This window comes from Schistocerca nitens, chromosome 5, assembly GCF_023898315.1.
Source record: "Schistocerca nitens isolate TAMUIC-IGC-003100 chromosome 5, iqSchNite1.1, whole genome shotgun sequence".
In the NCBI taxonomy this organism is placed as follows: domain Eukaryota; kingdom Metazoa; phylum Arthropoda; class Insecta; order Orthoptera; family Acrididae; genus Schistocerca; species Schistocerca nitens.
In genome coordinates, this window is record NC_064618.1 from 850788708 (window position 1) to 850809236 (window position 20529).

Here is a 20529-nt window from a genome sequence, read left to right on the forward strand (position 1 = left end):
GAATTATGTAAAGATGGCAGCAAGGGGTTCCATAGTAAAAATACGTATAAGTTTGCTGACTCAACTGGTCTAAAACATTTAATTACTGCACCATATACTCCTGAGCAGAATGGAGTTGCTGAATAGGAAAATAGGATCCTATGCGTGGTGGCGCTTTCTTCAACCTGCTCTGCTGAATACCTACAAAAAGCATTGTGGAATGGGGCAATTTTGGTTGCTATATACATTTTGAATCAAACTGGCCCCATGAAAATTAAAGGTAAAAACCCACTTGAGATATTTCTGAAGGAATGTCATATGCTTTGGGAGTGAAATGCTGTGCTTGGGTTCCCAAGCAAAAATGGAAGAAGTTTGATGCTAAATCTTCAATAGCATGTGGGGTTGTTTATGATGATTGTGGTTACCATTTTGAAACTGAAAATGAAAATGTTGATGTTGAAGAGGATGCTTGCTGGGACTATATGAACCAATATGTAGTTATAAGTGGCAAAAGAAGGAACAACCATTTGTATGACAGTGAGGATCAAGGTTAGAGCACCTAGGAAACAAAAAATTAAGACAAAGCAGCCACAATGGACATAAACTGGCAAATTTGAAGAAACCATCATGATACTGTAATGATTCAGTCCATCAACCATGACTGATGCTTCTTTGTGAAACACCAAATAATTATAAGGAAGTAGCGCATTCCAAAAATTCTAATGAAAGGAAGAAAGCAATTGAGGAGGAAGTGAATTCTCTGAATTAAAATCTGGAGACCAGTTGCAAAACTAAAACTAAGAAGGTGATTGAAAATTGATGTTTTCTTTCTACAAAATTAAACACTATCATTGAAGTTGTTCAATATAAGATCTGATTTGTAGCAAAAGGATGTACTCAACATTTTGAAACAGGTTGGCTGACACATTTAGCTCTGTAATATGATCAGAGATGATTGAATGTTTCTATGCAACATAATCGGTCTATAAGGCAATTTGATGTAAGGATGGAATTTTTCCATGGTGTTTTGAAGGTGGAAATTTACATGTATCAACCAGAAGTCATTGATGATGCTACAATATGTGTATGTAAATTGCTTAAGAATCTGTATGGCAAGCATCAAAATGCTGGCTGAATGTGTTGTGAAATTCATTAGTGATCTAATTTGTGGGAGAGCTGTTTAGATGCAAGTATGTTCTGTATTGAAAATCTGATACTGCTGTTTTATGTTGACGACAGATTGGCAACAGGCTCTATTGATGTGACAAATTCCTCGGACAGCTGGGTAAATATCTTCATACAACTGTATAAAAGTATGATTACTTTCTAGGCTTACAACTCAAGAAATCTAACAAGTGTATTTGAATGCATCAGTCTGTGGATTTGAAGAAAATTTTAAAGAAATATGGCATGATGGATGCAAAACGAATACCTTCAAACAAATAACTTCTTTGGTTACTTCACAGTCAGGTTTTTGTGGTTTGGTTGTTTTGACGTGTTCTTCTCAGACTGCCATTTTTTTGTTGTGTTTAAATGGATTTTATGTTTTAAAATTTGTTTGGTGTTTTATCAACTGTTTCCATTTCTCTGATTCCCAGTGCAAAAGCTTCTTTATTTGTGTTGTACTGTATTTAATCTGCTAGGTATCCAGATTTCTCTCCATCCATTTGAATTACCTTTCTTCTACCTCTAGTACTCTAGATGCTGTTATTAATTCCGTTTTCTTGAAGGAGATTTTTAATCATGTCATTGCTGGTTGTGTCTTCCGTTTACTGATCTGTTCTCTCGTGGTATATAGTGCATCAGAGAAAAATCATGATATCATCTACAAAAGCTAGTCAGTCAATCCACAAAGTCATATTTCTATAGCCAATATCTATGTTATTAATTCCTTTTCATTATTTGCATGGGACTTTCTTGAGTAGGGCTATGGTACATATTTAAAAAGCAGTGGTGAAAATTCGTCTCATTTGTCAGTTCAACTGACCCATACCAGTACCTTTTTTTTTTTTTTTTTTCTCTATCCAACACTGAAGCACTTTTGAAAGAATCTTGTAGCTGTTACAACTGATGACTTGGTAATTGTATATGTCCATTCTGCGACCTTTGTTATGAAGGGGGTAAATCAGTGTGGAGAATCAGCCACTTGGAAGTTCCTTACTTTGTCAGATGGCACAGATTTTCTCAGTTTATCAGTCACCTTGTTTCTCATGCTCTTTCATATCTTGTCAGTTATAATGTCTTCCTCTGGTGTTTTTATGTTCTTTAGTGAATGCACAATATGTCTAATTTCATTTCTTGTGGGATGGACTATGATGGAGTTTTCACCCTTTTAATTGGATTTTGGAGATTCACAATAAATTATTTTTACTATTAACTGTGTAAGAAAGCATCATAAAACTCTTCAAGGTAAATTTTTCAGTAAATAAATGATACCAAATAATAAGTTAACCAGAATCAAACAGCTTTACCCTAGAAAAGGGCCGTGTGAAGTCCACACCTCTGCCTGGGTATGAGCTCATCCAAGGAGGAATGCATACAACACAGGAGATGGGAGGGAGTGTATGTTTGGAGCGCTGTACAAATTCTACAGATCATGTCCAACTGTGACGCCTTGCTGATTATGCTCAAACGAGCTTTGTCATATCAGTATTTTTAATTATGCATATCTACATGAACTGACAGTTGTCTTATCATAACAAATAATATCGTCAGTAAGTCATAAATGTTGTCAGTCTGGTTACTGGTGATGTCTACAAATCACACAAAATCATCTAAACTCAATATCTTTATAAGAAAGCAAAGGCTCAGGCCTGTGTCTTGATTTCAATAATTATCTCAAAAGCTGATTTTAGTGTATCTGCTTCTCACCAGCAGTAAAAGTTTGTAGAAGTTAAATTTTCAGGGTTTCCTTAGGAAAGGAAAAGGGAAAGGAGGGAAGGGGAGGAAGATCAAGGTTTTACATTTTGTCAACAGTGAGGACATTACAGACGGAGCACAAACTGGGGTTAGGATAGGACAGGGGCAAAGGAACCAACTGGTTAGCGACTTAAGGACATCATCTAAAACCTAAAACTGTATGGTTGAAAAGAAATTTGAAACACCATCCTCGTGAATACAAATGCTGTGTGCTAACCGGAGTGGCCTTTTGTTGGTAAATAATGGTCTATTGCTCATTTATTCTTTTCCCATGTCTCTAGGTGATAATTTCCAGCTGAGTGTATCTGATGTGTCACAAAATTTTACATGCAGCAAAGGCAGATGTAACATCTGTGTTCTGACTGAATTTACCATATTACATTACATTAATGCTTAATTATAATGTATGAACAATAAATACACAATAAAAGAACAGCATGCTTATAAAAGATTCTTACATATTTTCTGTTACAATAAAATACCTGATATTTAGTTTTATTTTAAACTCACTCATATTACATATACAATTAGTTAGTTAACATCTTTGTGAGACACACTTTTAAGCAATTTTAAAAAAATTTAATTCCTATTACTTCCTTAATTGAATTATGTAGCTTGTTAAAAACCTTCTGCCTGCTTCACCCCGAACAGTCTTTTAATCTTTTGACTTTTCTATTGAAATACAGTTATTCTTCATCATCATATAATACTTAAGCTTTGTATCTCACTAAGAACTGTCACTGAGCAAAAAGTTCATTCATGCACCATTTTAGACTTGGTCCTTTTTTGCATGCATACAATACTGGTAGAGTCAGATTTTCTGGTTTGAGCTAGTGTCAGCACAATTTGATGGTATACTACTTTGCATTTTATTTATAGCGCATGTTTAATGGATGCTGCAACATACTATATCTTAATTGTAATCTATTATTATCACAGTAGTCCTGGGAATTTTTTGTGTCATTATAACGGGGAACTATACTTTTTATCACAAAAGTTGATTGAAATTAGTGCACATTTCTCTCTTATTATTGCATATTTTGACTACATTCACCAGATTATCAATCTGTTTGATTACACTCATCTCTGTCTTGCTCTTGCATTGCAGTTTAGGACCATTTTCACTTTTCAAGTATAACATAACGCATTTCCACATTTGCAGTACCGGTAATTCGTAAGTGCCTACTTTCTTTTCTCGTCTATCAGGCATCTGTTTTTAGGAAATACTAACCTTTAAAATAGAAAAAGTATTATCATTTTACTACTACTCTGTTAAAATCAGCACACAACACCATGATACTAACCAATACTTCACTCTAAGTGTAAAAACGGAACAAAATATTTATGGTGCAAAACACAGTAATAAATTACTGTACACATCTTACAGATTGCATATTGATGACTGAACAGGTCCGAAATAAAGAAGCCTCCTTCCTCTGCTATTGATACGAACAAGGTGAGCTCCGAAAAACCTAATGCTCTCAGAAGCAGTGCCACCGGTAGCGGAGCTGCAAAGTCCGAGAACAACAGAGACGGTGATAGTGTTGTGCCAGTGAAACCAGTGCGGACAGCCCACGGAGCGAAGGAAGCGGCCAGAGGTGTGAGTACCGGCGGCAGTGCGGCTGGGGCTGCGGCTGCAGCCCCACCAGCTGTGGTGCCCGCTGGCAGGGTAGACGACGACTCGCGGCCGCTGACGGTGGTGCAGCACGAAAATGAGAACGACCGGCTGGCGCGGCGGAGGGAGCTGGTGCGCCGGGGGTCGAGCCAGGGACCGCGCGAGCAGGACGACCGGCTCGTGCACGGCAGCTCGGAGCTCATGCTGCTGCTGGTGCCACAGGAGGAAGGTAAGCCACGCATATCAGGAAGTTAGAAACGACACTTCTCTTACATGTTCCAGATTTGAGGAGCCTGCAATTGAGCATTGTTTATCCAAATGTCGATCAGTTGATACATCGGTAAACTGAAAGCAGTCAATTGGCAAATTCAAAATTGCATGTGTCCACGCTGTGTAGAATTCGTGTTTATTCTGGGTTGGCCAGTTTGACAGATTTCACAAATAAGTGGTTCCAACGCAGCCCCACAGGGTACCAAATGTCCATCAGCTTTCCTGCAGCCATGTGCAGTTGATACAGGCAACCCCCCTGGTACCTTTATTATGCACGTACTGTGCACGCACTAACCACATGGCCAATCTTACCCGGGTGTGGTAAGCCAATGCAGAACTGTCACACAGGCTTCGCCCCGGTTGACTCATTCCCTGTCCTTTACCCTTTCGTCTACCCCTGCCCACTTCTGCCCGTAGATGCCCAGTTCGACACCTGACAGCCTCCAGATAAATGTACTGGTTCAAATGGCTCTGAGCACTATGGGACTTAACATCTATGGTCATCAGTCCCCTAGAACTTAGAACTACTTAAACCTAATTAACCATCTATGGTCATCAGTCCCCTAGAACTTAGAACTACTTAAACCTAATTAACCTAAGGGCATCACACAACACCCAGTCATCACGAGGCAAATGTACTGGAAAAGCATACTTGAGAACTGCAGGCATGGGCCCTATCAGCATAGTGTTCACTCAGCTGCGGTGAGTGACAGCGAGGGCGAATTAACTTCATACAGCTCTACAGCAGCTGCCGAAGATGACTGACACCTCCCGGCCTAATGACACAATGGCCTGTGTGGCAAGCGTAGTCATGCAGGACTCAAAGTTTCAGTTTTCACAGACTCGACCTTCTTCCTATCCATTGTATCATAAATAACCACCACATGTCCGTAGCAGCGTGGAAGGGGCCACGCGCCTCTTTAGTCTAAACTGACGTCTCTTTGCCCACGTGAAAGCGAGACCTAACCCTGACGTGGAGAGCGAGTGATGGAGAATGACTGCTGCTTCCTTAGCTTCACCACACAGATGCAATGCTGTAGTGACAAGTTGAGCTGCATCGTGCCATTCACATTGGCGACTAAATGTAAACACATTGTTCTTAGTGCTTTTAATGAATTTGAAATTGATATACCAGCTGAAGAAAGGTGGAATTGGGTGAAGCTTACAAGGGGAGGCCGCCAATTGTAAAATTCAGATTCGATTCATATTGCGCATAATAAAAGCTCATAACCAGAGGTGTAATGTGGCAAAGCACCAAGATGCACTTCTCAGCCGTTGTCGAGAAAATCGACAGTTAAAAGAAACCGTTGAGGTGAAATACTCTCTACGATTTATAACTTCCTACAGCGTCGTGGCGCAGCGGTAAGCTCTCGGGTTCGTAATCCGAAGATCGCCGGATCGAATGTCGCGCCATGCAACTTTTTTTTTAGTATTTGTTATTTGTAATATATATATATATATATATATATATATATATATATATATATATATATATATATATATAAAATTCCCGGCAATCAGTTGCAACAATTATGCATATAATAAGTTGTTGAAAGTCGTTTGTCGTGGAAAAACTGGCGACTTCGAACATGATTATGTTTTCTGCAAACAAATTGTATTTCACAAATGTTATTAATTGTCTTCATAATGTTTAGCCGGCCGCGGTGGTCTAGCGGTTCTGGCGCTGCAGTCCGGAACCGCGGGACTGCTACGGTCGCAGGTTCGAATCCTGCCTCGGGCATGGGTGTGTGTGATGTCGTTAGGTTAGTTAGGTTTAAGTAGTTCTAAGTTCTAGGGGACTTATGACCTAAGATGTTGAGTCCCATAGTGCTCAGAGCCATTTGAACCATTTTTTCATAATGTTTACACGTGCAGTTAACGGAAGACGTAGAAACGATATTCCGAAACGAATACGTATAGTGTAAGTCAAACATTCGAATTAGAGACCCCATGATATATATATAAATTAAAAAATTACATGGCGCGAAATTCGATCCGCGACCTTTGACTTGCGAACCCAAGCACTTACCGCTGCGCCACGACGCTATAGGAAGTTATACCTCGTAGAGAGTATTTCACCGCAACGGTTTCTATTAACTGTCGATTTTCTCGACAACGGCTGAGAAGTGCATCTTGGTGCTTTGCCACATTACACCTCTGGCCATGAGCTTTTATTATGCGCAGTATGAATCGAATCTGAATTTCACAATTGGCGGCCTCCCCTTGTTAGCACGGGCATATGGAGTTGAAACTGCAAAAATACTGGACATTAAAATGATCCATTACAAAATTTGCAAATGAACAGGAAAAAAATTTAAAATGGCAGAGAACTGGGATGCAGCATGCAGACATTACTCAAAGCTTGGAATAAGCTCCTCCCTTGAGACGAGTTCATCCCTGCACCTGAAGAACCACCAAACAGATAATTTATATCCTAACTGGCTGGACTAATTAAAGAATATTCAGCATAAGAATGCAAACAGGAAAGTATTCAAAAAGGCAGCAAGAACATTAGAGTTTAATCTTCCCTCGACAATGAGGTCATTATAGATGAAGTACAAGCTCGGATTCTGGAAGGATGGGGAAGGAAATCGGGAATGCCATTTCGAAGGAACCATCCTGACGTTCCCCTTAGCAACTTAAGGAAGTCACAGAAAACCTAAATCTCGATGGTCGGTCAAGTATCTGAACCATCGACCACCTGAAAGCAAGCCCAGTATGCTGACCACCGCCACTGCACTCACTGGAAATAGTCAACTCTGGCCTCAATGCAATGTTGATGACCCTGCCTATTATGTACTGACAGACAAGGAAATAATTATTAGAGCCAGAAGATCGACACCATGCATTTTACCGCAGAATGCTAATGATTCAGAGGTGCGATAACTCACAGAGGGTACAGTGGGAATGAAAAAAAAGCAAATCATGTTAGTCTGCAGTTAGGATTGGATTCAAACAAAACTCTACACTGAACCTGAACGTGCGCTTTGTTGCCTGCTAAATTTCCTATTATGATGACAACAGGCGCAGATATTGCTGTAGGAATGCAATGAGTTAGGTGATGGCGGACACTGTTAATATCCAGTACAATGCGACAAAATATCTTGCAGTGTACAGCAAGAATAACCGAACTTCATACACAAAATAATTTAGATTGCAGGCTCTAATAGGGAAGATGGAAATATGCAAACAATAGCACGCTAATGGGGTGTGATCGACGCATTACCAAACTTTCGCTTCCCAGTGGAATTAAGCTGCTATAACATGAAATTAATCTGTACAGATAATTAGTGAAGATTATGGTACATGTTCAATAAGATAATAACTCACTTTAAGCCAATCCTAAAATTATTGACAGTTAACTTTCAGGTACAAAAATGGCTATCTTACATTTAAAGAGACAGAAGAAGCATTGGTAAGCAAGGAGGACTTATGAGTGCCTCCTTTGCTTTACAGAAAAGAACAACATAGTAATTCCATCGACTCCAACATATTGAGTACAAGGCTATACACATTTCTCAGCATGCTACGCAGTTACACGACAAAATTTAACCTGTTGTGCTGTGGGGGTCTTCGGACAACAATAAGCATGTGATGCTGTCCACATGCTGACATTAAAACGTTAAAAGATAGTGACAATAAAGGAGTCTCAGCTCAGAAACAAAAACAACTTTTTTACTTCTTTTACCTAAATTCTAGGCCAATTTTAAAAGCCATTTTGAACTTTTCAAACTAGTCAGTTCCCTGTGTTATTTGTAAAATGTGTTATAAAAAGGTATATGTAAATTTTAATGTTTATTTCAGTGCTTCTTTGTTTCATATTCCTGTCAAAACTGGTATAACATGATTATCTGTATGCATTCATCCCCAATTATTTCGAATAATCAATGCCTTACCTTATTATCAAACTGCCATGTCTCTATGTTTAATCCGTGCCGAAATATTCCTCATAGGAGGCTAATGCTTCCATGTCTTCGCCTACTTGTTTGGGAACGCTCTATCCTGGTTCAAATGGCTCTGAGCACTATGGGACTCAACATCTTAGGTCATAAGCCCCCTAGAACTTAGAACTACTTAAACCTAACTAACCTAAGGACACCACACACACCCATGCCCGAGGCAGGATTCGAACCTGCGACCGTAGCAGTCCCGCGGTTCCGGACTGCAGCGCCAGAACCGCTAGACCACCGCGGCCGGCCGCTCTATCCTGAAGAGCTTCAAAACACATCGCAAAATGAAAAGTTTTGTGTTGTAATGCTTAAGTAAATATATTTGAATGAAAGCAGACTTTTTGTTTTAATGTATTTATACCGTAATTGTTGGTCAGTGACATTGTTTCCGCAAACGACGTGCAATTCTCTATGGCGCGCTCACCGCCCGGGTGGTGGCTTTTTTAAAGAGCACCCGGAGACGTCCTGTGTACGGGCATTATCGAATGCAAGCGGTTTAAATTTGGAGTATACATATTCTGTTTCAAATCTTGAGAAAATGGATTGTATGTAGCACATTTACGTCCATTCATGCAAGCAGACGATAAAGCCATAATTAAATATCCATAACATGCCTCATATCTCATAAACCGTTTGAAATATCGAAACAAGATTCTAGCAAATGATAGCACGCAAAGAGGTAGTACTTCGTTACATGATTAATAATGTGAAACTTCCTTATCTGTCACGATAATCAAGTAACTAAAGATGTTTTTCAATGGAATAATGTAATTTTAAGGACATCAATAGTTGGTGCAACAAGAATTGCTATGGATTTTGCAGTACCATAAGTGAAGAAATTACACGTTTACTTTTGTACCGAGAATGGAGTTTTTCATAAATTATTTGTTTTGCCCTCAATTCCCTTGAACAAATCTATAGTTGTGGCTCTTCAACTTCTCCCAGCGTAACTCATGGCAAAATTATTCATGGGTGAATGGCCAGATGTCATTGTCTGATAGGTGGAATATATGGGAAAGCGACCACGTTGCGATCGTCAGGTATCCTGATGGTTCATCACTCCAACTGGTAAAGGTAACGTGGTCGCTTGCCAAAATAATGTGCCCATTGGACACTGACAGCCAGCCATTCACCAGTGAACTATTTCGTCGAATCTACAGTTACTTGTATATCACACATAGTAAATAAGGAAGTTTTGCATATTTACCATACGGAAAAATACATTCCTCTTTGCATTTCCCAAAATCTGGTTTGGATATCTTAAACCGTTTATAAGATACAAAGGCTATTTTGAATATTTACACTACTGGCCATTAAAATTGCTACACCACGAAGATGACATGCTACAGACGCGAAATTTAACCCACAGGAAGAAGTTGCTGTGATATGCAAATGATTAGCTTTTCAGAGCATTCACGCAAGGTTGGCGCCGGTGGCGACACCTACAACGTGCTGACATGAGGAAAGTTTCCAACCGATTTCTCATACACAAACAGCAGTTGATCGGCGTTGCCTGGTGAAACGTTGTTGTGATGCCTCGTGTAAGGAGGAGAAATGCGTACCATCACGTTTCCGACTTTGATAAAGGTCTGATTGTAGCCTATCGCGACATTGTTGCTCGCGCTGGTCGAGATTCAATGGCTGTTAGCGGAATATGGAATCAGTGGGTTCAGGGGGGTAATACGGAACGCCGTGCAGGATCCCAACGGCCTCGTATCACTAGCAATCGATATGACAGGCATCTTATCCGCATGTCTGTAACGGATCGTGCAGCCACGTCTCGATCCGAGTCAACAGATGGGGACGTTTGAAAGACAACAACCATCTGCACGAACAGTTCGACGACGTTTGCAGCAGCATGGACAATCAGCTCGGTGACCACGGCTGCGGTTACCCTTGACGCTGCCTCACAGACAGGAGCGCCTGCGATGGTGTACTCAACGACGAACCTGGGTGCACGAATGGAAAAACGTCATTTGTTCGGATGAATCCAGGTTCTGTTTACAGCATCATGATGGTCGCATCCATGTTTGGCGACATCGCGGTGAACGCACATTAGAAGCGTGTATTCGTCATGGCCATACTGGCGTATCACCCGGTCTGATTGTATGGCATGCCATTGGTTACACGTCTCTGTCACCTCTTGTTCGCATTGACGGCACTTTGAACAGTGGACGTTACATTTCAGATGTATTACGACCCGTGGCCTGTACGAGCCTTGCTGGATACAGAAAATGTTCGACTGCTGCCCTGGCCAGCATATTCTCCAGATCTCTCACCAATTTTTGTCATTTGACATTCAGTTCCTGAACAACTGTAAATCTGTTTGGATACATATTGGCTTTCTTCGCAGCTCTGTGACATGTGCTCCGTGACATTGCACGTTCCTGCGATACAGACTTCGCAGGAGAGGGCAACAATCGATGTTTCACGTCAGTCACTTTTTTTCCGATAATGGCGTCCGTCCCCCGCCGCGAAGATGCAACACTGTTCCACTGCTCACCATCTCGTTCACTAACTTTTGTACGCAGTATTTAGACGGTATACGCTGGTCACCAAACCATTCAACAATCACTGAGTTGTCTTAATGGAACCAGCAATCCAATATTGTTTCACAAGAAACGCGCTCGTTGACCGAACAGCCGTACGTTGTCATTAAACACTGAACACTGAGCTCCAGCCATAGCAACGCGCGGTAACACACTTTTGCGTCAAGCAATGTTGCAGAGAGCAGTGTTGCCACGTCAAACGTCACATATTACACGGTGCAGTTTCATCGAATTGCTACATGTGTTTTTGGGGCCTGTATAAGCACTCCGAAATGTCACGCGTGTAGCTGTAATCAGCTACTTCACGGTTCGTGGGCTCCATGTGTGAAGTAACTGGATCTTCATGGGATGCACCTTAAAGGAAAATTAGTTAGTTAGCTAGTTAATTGGTTAGTTAAATATTCCATAGGTCATTTGAACGATTCTTTTATCGAAATAACGAGGAACGTGTCAGCAGACAGTATATGCATACATGATTATTGATGAACGTGTTGTCATTTTATTCCTACGTTTGCACCCACACTTAAAAACAAATTTTTTTACTGGCTCTCAGTTTTTAACTAGAAGTTCGTCAGTGGAATAGGAGCAGTTGTCCATGGAAAATGATTTTAAATTGAATTTAAAACTTGCTTCGCTACCTGTGAGACATTTTATGTTGTTGGACAAATGATCAAAACATTTTATTGCTGGGTATTGAAGTCCTCTCTCAGCCACTGATAGCTTTCACAATGGGCAATAAATGTCATTTTTCCCTCTACTGTTGTAGGCATGTACACCACTGTTCTTCTCAAATTGTGGTGGGTTATGTATGACGAATGTCATAAGAGAATATATGTATTGTAACGGAGCAGTTCAAATGCCCAGCTCCTCGAAGAGGTGCCTACATGACGTCCTTGGGTGAACACGACGCATTACTCTTACTGTTCGATTTTGTGCAATCAATACTTTCCTTCGAAGTGATGAATTTACCCCAGAAAATTATCCCGTACGACATTACTGAGTGGTAAAGGAAAATTGAAGTAACATCGACAACGAGGTCATTAAATACGGAGCTTCATATTACTAGGGGAGCGTGTGGAAAAGAAATCGGCTGTGCCCTTCCATAGGACTCATGATGCAATTGCCTTAAGCAAAAAATCTAAATCCGTATGACTGAACGCGGATTTGAACCACCGACCCGCACACTGAGAGTCCGGTGGACTAACCAATGCGCCACCTCGCTCGGTTCTGTCTTAGGAATACAGCCCCAGCTCTCGTCAAGAGAAAGATCGCTAGCGCGCACGAAAGCAGAGGCCACAGCCAAGCTTGGGTGAGGGGGGGAGGGGGGGGGGCTGGGCAACTTGGGTGAGTCACGTGCTGCCGACGCTGGGGCGGAGCTCTCCGCGGCATGAGCGGGCAGCTCGCCTGTCTGTGCCAAGTCCGGGAACAGCTGAATCACGCGTAAAATGGCACGGGCCACTGCACGTGTGCACGGGACACTGCCCCCTCTACAGCTGCTTTTCATTCAAGTCTGTGCGATGCGCGTTTCGCGTTTGTAAAGTAGCTGTTTTGCTGAAATTTGAATTTTACACTTTCTGTTTCTTTTTGCTCTTATTTCCCGTTTTTACAATGTGTTAACCCTAGACAGCTACAGCGCCAGAAATGTCGTGACATGCCGGCCGAAGTGGCCGTGCGGTTAAAGGCGCTGCAGTCTGGAACCGCAAGACCGCTACGGTCGCAGGTTCGAATCCTGCCTCGGGCATGGATGTTTGTGATGTCCTTAGGTTAGTTGGGTTTAACTAGTTCTAAGTTCTGGGGGACTAATGACCTCAGCAGTTGAGTCCCATAGTGCTCAGAGCCATTTTTTTGTCGTGACATACTAAAACGCTGTGGCGAACGCAGCAGCCAGTTTTAATGCGTCAGCGCGTCTCATTATACCGTACAATTTGATAAAGAATGAAGGTTTCATTTCAGGAGCATCTGTATATTATTTATGTGTCCAACTGTTTATTAACATATGCATGCTCAGGAAGCAAAGGCAGTTGCACTCGCGTTACAAGAAAGATCGGTAGAATGAGGACAGGTAAAAGTTAGTAGGGATTCCTGCTACTGTAAAAAGAGCGATGCGCAATGCATTCAACCACTACCACTGTCATACCTTAGCAAAAGATCTTGCTGAAAACCCAAGGAAATTCTGGTCTTACGTAAAATCGGTAAGCGGGTCGAAAGCTTCCATCCAGTCACTCACTGATCAGTCTGGCCTGGCATCGGCAGACAGCAAAACGAAAGCTGAAATTTTAAATTTAGCATTTGAGAAATCTTTCACGCAGGAGGATCGTACAAACATACCGCCGTTTGAGTCTCGTACAGATTCCCGTATGGAGGACATAGTGATAGACATCCATGGGGTTGTGAAGCAGCTGAATGGGTTGAAAATAAATAAATCGCCAGGTCCTCATGGGATTCCAATTCGGTTCTACAGAGTGTACTCTACTGCATTGGCTCCTTACTTAGCTTGCACTTATCGCGAATCTCTTGCCCAATGTTAAGTCCCGAGCGACTGGATAAAAGCGCAGGTGACGTCAGTATATAAGAAGGGTAGAAGGACGGATCCTCAAAATTACAGACCAATATCCTTAGCATCGGTTTGTTGCAGGATTCTCGAACATATTTTCAGTTCGAATATAATGAATTTCCTTGAGACAGAGAAGTTGCTGTCTATGCATCAGCACGGCTTTAGAAAGCATCGCTCCTGCGAAGCGCAACTCGCCCATTTTTTCACGTGATATCTTGCGAACCATGGATGAAGGGTATCAGACGGATGCCATATTCATTGACTTCCGGAAAGCGTTTGACTCGGTGCCCCACTGCAGACTCCTAACTAAGGTACGAGCATATGGGATTGGTTCCCAAGTATGTGAGTGGCTTGAAGACTTCTTTAGCAATAGAACCCAGTACGTTGTCGTCGATGGTGAGTGTTCATCGGACGTGAGGGTATCATCTGGAGTGCCTCGGGGAAGTGTGGTAGGTCCACTGTTGTTTTCTATCCACATAAATGATCTTTTGGATAGGGTGGATAGCAATGTGCGGCTGTTAGCTGATGATGCTGTGGTGTACGGGAAGGTGTCATCGTTGAGTGACTGTAGGAGGATATAAGATGACTTGGACAGGATTTGTGATTGGTGTAAAGAATGGCAGCTAACTCTAAATATAGATACAGGGTGTTTCAAAAATGACCGGTATATTTGAAACGGCAATACAAACTAAACGAGCAGCGATAGAAAAACACCGTTTGTTGCAATATGCTTGGGACAACAGTACATTTTCAGGCAGACAAACTTTCGAAATTACAGTAGTTACAATTGTCAACAACAGATGGCGCTGCGGTCTGGGAAACTCTATAGTACGATATTTTCCACATATCCACCATGCGTAGCAATAATATGGCGTAGTCTCTGAATGAAATTACCCGAAACCTTTGACAACGTGTCTGGCGGAATGGCTTCACATGCAGATGAGATGTACTGCTTCAGCTGTTCAATTGTTTCTGGATTCTGGCGGTACACCTGGTCTTTCAAGTGTCCCCACAGAAAGAAGTCACAGGGGTTCATGTCTGGCGAATAGGGAGGCCAATCCACGCCGCCTCCTGTATGTTTCGGATAGCCCAAAGCAATCACACGATCATCGAAATATTCATTCAGGAAAATAAAGACGTCGGCCGTGCGATGTGGCCGGGCACCATCTTGCATAAACCACGAGGTGTTCGCAGTGTCGTCTAAGGTAGTTTGTACCGCCACAAATTCACGAAGAATGTCCAGATAGCGTGGTGCAGTAATCGTTTCGGATCTGAAAAATGGGCCAATGATTCCTTTGGAAGAAATGGCGGCCCAGACCAGTACTTTTTGAGGATGCAGGGACGATGGGACTGCAACATGGGGCTTTTCGGTTCCCCATATGCGCCAGTTCTGTTTATTGACGAAGCCGTCCAGGTAAAAATAAGCTTCGTCAGTAAACCAAATGCTGCCCACATGCATATCGCCATCATCAATCCTGTGCACTATATCGTTAGCGAATGTCTCTCGTGCAGCAATGGTAGCGGCACTGAGGAGTTGCCGCGTTTGAATTTTGTATGGATAGAGGTGTAAACTCTGGCGCATGAGACGATACGTGGACGTTGGCGTCATTTGGACCGCAGCTGCAACACGGCGAACGGAAACCCGAGGCCGCTGTTGGATCACCTGCTGCACTAGCTGCGCGTTGCCCTCTGTGTTTGCCTTACACGGTCGCCCTACCTTTCCAGCACGTTCATCCGTCACGTTCCCAGTCCGTTGAAATTTTTCAAACAGATCCTTTATTGTATCGCTTTTCGGTCCTTTGGTTACATTAAACCTCCGTTGAAAACTTCGTCTTGTTGCAACAACACTGTGTTCTAGGCGGTGGAATTCCAACACCAGAAAAATCCTCTGTTCTAAGGAATAAACCATGTTGTCCACAGCACACTTGCACGTTGTGAACAGCACACGCTTACAGCAGAAAGACGACATACAGAATGGCGCACCCACAGACTGCGTTGTCTTCTATATCTTTCACATCACTTGCAGCGCCATCTGTTGTTGAAAATTGTAACTACTGTAATTTCGAAAGTTTGTCCGCCTGAAAATGTACTGTTGTCCCAAGCATATTGCAACAAACGGTGTATTTCTATCGCTGCTCGTTTAGTTTTTATTGCCGTTTCAAATATACCGGTCATTTTTGAAACACCCTGTAAATGTAAATTAATGCAGATGAATAGGAAAAAGAATCCTGTAATGTTTGAATACTGCATTAGTAGTGTAGCGCTTGACACAGCCACGTCGATTAAATATTTGGGCGTAACACTGCAGAGCGATATGAGGTGGGACAAGCATGTAATGGCAGTTGTGGGGAAGGCGGATAGTCGTCTTCGGTTCATTGGTAGAATTTTGGGAAGATGTGGTTCATCTGTAAAGGAGACCGCTGATAAAACACTAATACGACCTATTTTGAGTGCTGCTCGAGTGTTTGGGATCCCTATCAGGTCGGATTGAGGGAGGACATAGAAGAAATTCGGAGGCGAGCTGCTAGATTTGTTACTGGTAGGTTTGATCATCACGCGAGTGTTACGGAAATGCTTTAGGAACTCGGGTGGGAGTCTCTAGAGGAAAGGAGGCGTTCTTTTCGTGAATCGCTACTGAGGAAATTTAGAGATCCAGCATTTGAGGCTGACTGCAGCACAATTTTACTGTCGCCAACTTACATTTCGCGGAAAGACCACAAAGATAAGATAAGAGAGAGTAGGGCTCGTACAGAGGCATATAGGCAGTCATTTTTCCCTCGTTCTGTTTGGGTGTGGAACATGGAAAGAAGATGCTAGTTGTGGTACGAGGTACCCTCCGCCACGGACCGTATGGTGGATTGCGGAGTATGTATGTAGATGTAGATGTCTGCCACCGTTGCTGAGTGGACAGCGAGCTGGCTTGCTGTGCCGGCAGGGGGGGGGGGTTCGATTCCCGGCTGGGTCGGAGATTTTCTCTGCTCAGGGACTGGGTGTGAATCTTCGGGTTTTGGCGGTGCAAAGAGTGTTCCATTTAGTTTCGGGTGCGGAGCCGCAAGAACTCTCCTTCTTCTCCTCCTCCTCCTCCTCCCCCTCCTCCTTCTTCTTCTTCTTCTAATATTTCGGCTGTATAACGTTCAGCCATCTTCAGAGTGAGCCGCAAGACTGCCGCTCCAGTGTTTTTTTTTTTTTCCTTTATTGTAATTTTAATCACCTATACAGGCGGGCTGGCAGCAGCACATTACGCTGCTCTTCAGCCTTAAGTGGAACAATAACATGACAGAGGTGATACAGACAATACAAAAAAACGGCGGGCAAAAAATGGAGATACAAAGAAAACAATAAACATGAAGCCGTTCACGTTGGACGATAAAAACACTAACACTTGTGGACACGGCGCACAAAACACGGAGAACGGCGATGGCACAGGTGAACAGTGGAGTCGTAACTGCACGAAACACAAAACGAAGCACACACACGAGATACTGATGTCGATGATCTCCGGCGCGCGAATGTTCACTATGCGTGTGCGAGTCCGGGGACCTGCCAAGAGAGGAGGAGGAGGAAGGGGAGTGGGAGAGCGAGAGGGGAGAGCAGAGATGCCACGGGCAGGGGAGAAAAGGGGGGGAGGGAGGAAGGGGGAGGGGAAGCCCGGGGGAAGAGGGGTGGAGGGAGGGGACGTGGGAAAAGGAAAGAGAAGGGAAGGGAAGGGAAGAGAAGGGTGAAGAAGGGAGGGGAGGGAGGGGAGGGGAGGGGAAGGAGGGGAGGGAGAGGAGAGGGAGGGAGGGAGAGGGGAGGGAGGGGACCGCTCCAGTGCTCGCTTCGTCCCTTTATACTGTTGTACCGCGCGACTGCGCATGCGGCCACAGATGCAAATGCGCCAGAGACGTTGGTCGGCGGCAGAGACGTGCACAATGCGCGAGGTACATCTATGACTGCGCAGTCGATCTGTGTTGGCATCATTGTGAACTACACTGTGACGACGTCTTTGTGAGTTTATTACAGCAAGTGCCGGATTCCATGATTTATCAAGATTGAAACCACTATCTCTGTTAATTAAATTCGTTGTCAAGCGAATTTCAGTTGCCTGACTCACTATCGAGTCCCAAAAAGACGACGTAGTTGCCAAGATTTCGACGTTGTCATACAACATACTGTGACCAGTGTCAATACAGTGCTCTGCCAGTGCCGACTTGTTAGGTTGTAAAAGTCGTGTGTAACTCCGGTGTTCTGTACATCTTTCTTGGGCAGTACGAGTTGTTTGTGCAATGTAAGAAATATTAGAAGAAGGAGATTTTTTGCGGCTGCGCACCCGAAACTTAATGGAACAGGAACTCTGTGTTTGTGTCGTCTTCATCCTCATCATTTCATCCTCGTCGACGCTCAAGTCGCCGAAGCGGAGTCACCTCAAAAGACCTGCACCAGGCTATCGGGTGTAACCGCTGGGAGGCCCTCGCCACACGACATTTCATTTTCAACACATGCATTTCATACTTGACAAACTGCCTATTGGCTTCTGTCTCGGGTTCTTCGGTCGACGCTCGTCTGATGATTTTATTGACGTTTCGCCAGCAGGAGTGGCTGGCATTGTCAGAGCTTCACCCTTCATTGCTGGTGGTGAAATGGAGCCGAGCTCGCGGCCGCAGACTATTGCACCTGGCGCTCTAACGTCCGAGGGCGTGATGAGGATGACATGATGATGAGGGCAACGTAACGCCCAGTCCCCGAGCGGAGACAATCTCTAACCCGGCCGGGAATCGAACCCGGGCCCGCTTGTACGGGAGGCGAGCACGTCACCACTCACCTAAGCAGGCGGGCGTTTCAAGAGAGTAATGAACAAAAACACTGCGCGCATCTAGTGAACACCTCCCACCAGGACGCAGGGAGCAACCGAATGGAACAGCCTGCGGTATCTGCTGATGTAAAACCGACTGAGCACGCCTGGGAGCAGTGGCACTTCCAGTGCGCCCTCGCAGGACCCTGCTCACATTCTGGACCACTCCAGGGCGGCCACCGTCGAAGAATGGTATAGATTTCAGCAGCAACCTCTCGACAACCTTGTGGACAGTATGCTAAGGATGTTCCAAGCATTTTAGAATGCACAGGCTGGAGCAACACGGTACTGAAGCGAAGTTCCTGGCATATTAAAACTGTCTGCTCGATTGGGGCTCAAACCCAGGATCTTTGTCATTTGCGGGCAAACGCTCTACCGACAGAGCTCTGCAAGCACTATGAAGCACCCATCCTTACAGCTTTAATTCCGCCAGTACCTCTCTTCAAACAAACTTCACACTAGCTCTTCTTATCTTGCGGCACTTTGAATGCTGAAAGGAAGTTTAAATCCTGGGAAAAAAGTCACTGGAGAGAAATGGCTTAACCACGGTCTAGGGACTGTTTTCAGTTGGCCCTCTGGAATCAGTTCTCTAGGCTGTGACCAAACCATTTGTGTGTGTTATCCTTTCTTCCGCGAGTGCTGGTCACGCAAGCTATGCAGTAGAACTGTGAAGTTTGGAAGGTAGCAGAGATTTTGGCGATTTAGTAGTGCTGTGAGGGTGGATGCTTAGTTGTGCTCGGATAGCTCAGTCAGCAGAACAACTGCCCACGAAAGGCATCTGTCCCAGACCCACAGTTTTAATCTGCCAGGAAGTTTCAAATCTGTGCACATTCTGCTACAGAGTAGCGTGTTCGATGTTAGTCAGGTGCTGGTTTTTACGTCACGGGTAAGGACTAGGACTGTTGGTACTTATAAAAATATCGGGAACCCGATATATCGATATTTAAAAAATAACATTACCGGCCCTTGGCATATAGCAAACATTATCGATATGACAACGGAAAAAATATCGACATTCCAGCCAAAAAAATATCAGCTGCATATTGTAAATACACTGCCAGTTTTAGAGCAGTGTATTTAAGTATTGATTTATTACTAGATATTCCGTTCATCAACAAGATAGCAGCCAGCTTATGCCGCTTACAACATGGATTGAAAGGAAAACGATACACTTTCAGGCTTAGCGAGAGTCACTTCGCTAACAATGCTAACTACATGTAAGTGGCACAATAAAAGGTGTCCGATGGGTACGTCGTTCGATTTCCTCACACATCGGATTTATCTGGAACACTTCATGCCGATTTCCCTGTTTCTTTTTTTTCTGCCAGCGCAAGCAATCTAGCAGTCGTAGTGTCAAAATTCTGCGGTGAAGTTAAACGTTTCAGTTTCTGTTGGTAGCGACGTGCGCCGAACACGTTAGCATTTCCCCTCATAGGTCTGCACCTATCGCAAACATCAGTCTTATCAGTTAGATTTTTGTTCATCAGTTTCAGCGGCTGCTTTTGAAAAATGCTAAGGTGAAGAAACAGCACAGTAGTAGCGTCAAAAATTGCTTTTTAACAATTAACAACAAAGGCGTTTTTCGTTGCGGCTGAATCTTCTCACGAAATTTCAGTCACCAACTTTCTCCTCCGAATGCGAAAATATTTTATTGACGCCCACCTACATAGGGACAAACGATCATCACGATCAAATAAGGGAATCAGAGCTCGCACCGAAAGATATAGGAGTTCGTTTTTTCGGCGCGCCTTTCGAGAATGGAGTAATGGAGAACTGTTGTAAAGGTAGTTCGATGAACCCTCTGCCAGGCAGTTAAGTTAGATTTGCAAAGTATCCATGTAGATGTAGATCTAGATGAACGC

The 20529-nt window shown here is 43.4% G+C and overlaps 1 protein-coding gene across 1 annotated transcript in view; it reads left to right on the forward strand.

Annotated features, from left to right (window-relative positions):
* The window catches only part of LOC126260757 (uncharacterized), a 289462-nt gene that overhangs the window by 218645 nt on the left and 50288 nt on the right, over positions 1 to 20529 (forward strand). Inside the window, exon 9 of the mRNA XM_049958096.1 lies at positions 4309 to 4742. Coding sequence (XP_049814053.1) covers positions 4309 to 4742 — 434 coding nt within the window. The remainder of the gene's footprint in view (positions 1 to 4308; positions 4743 to 20529) is intronic.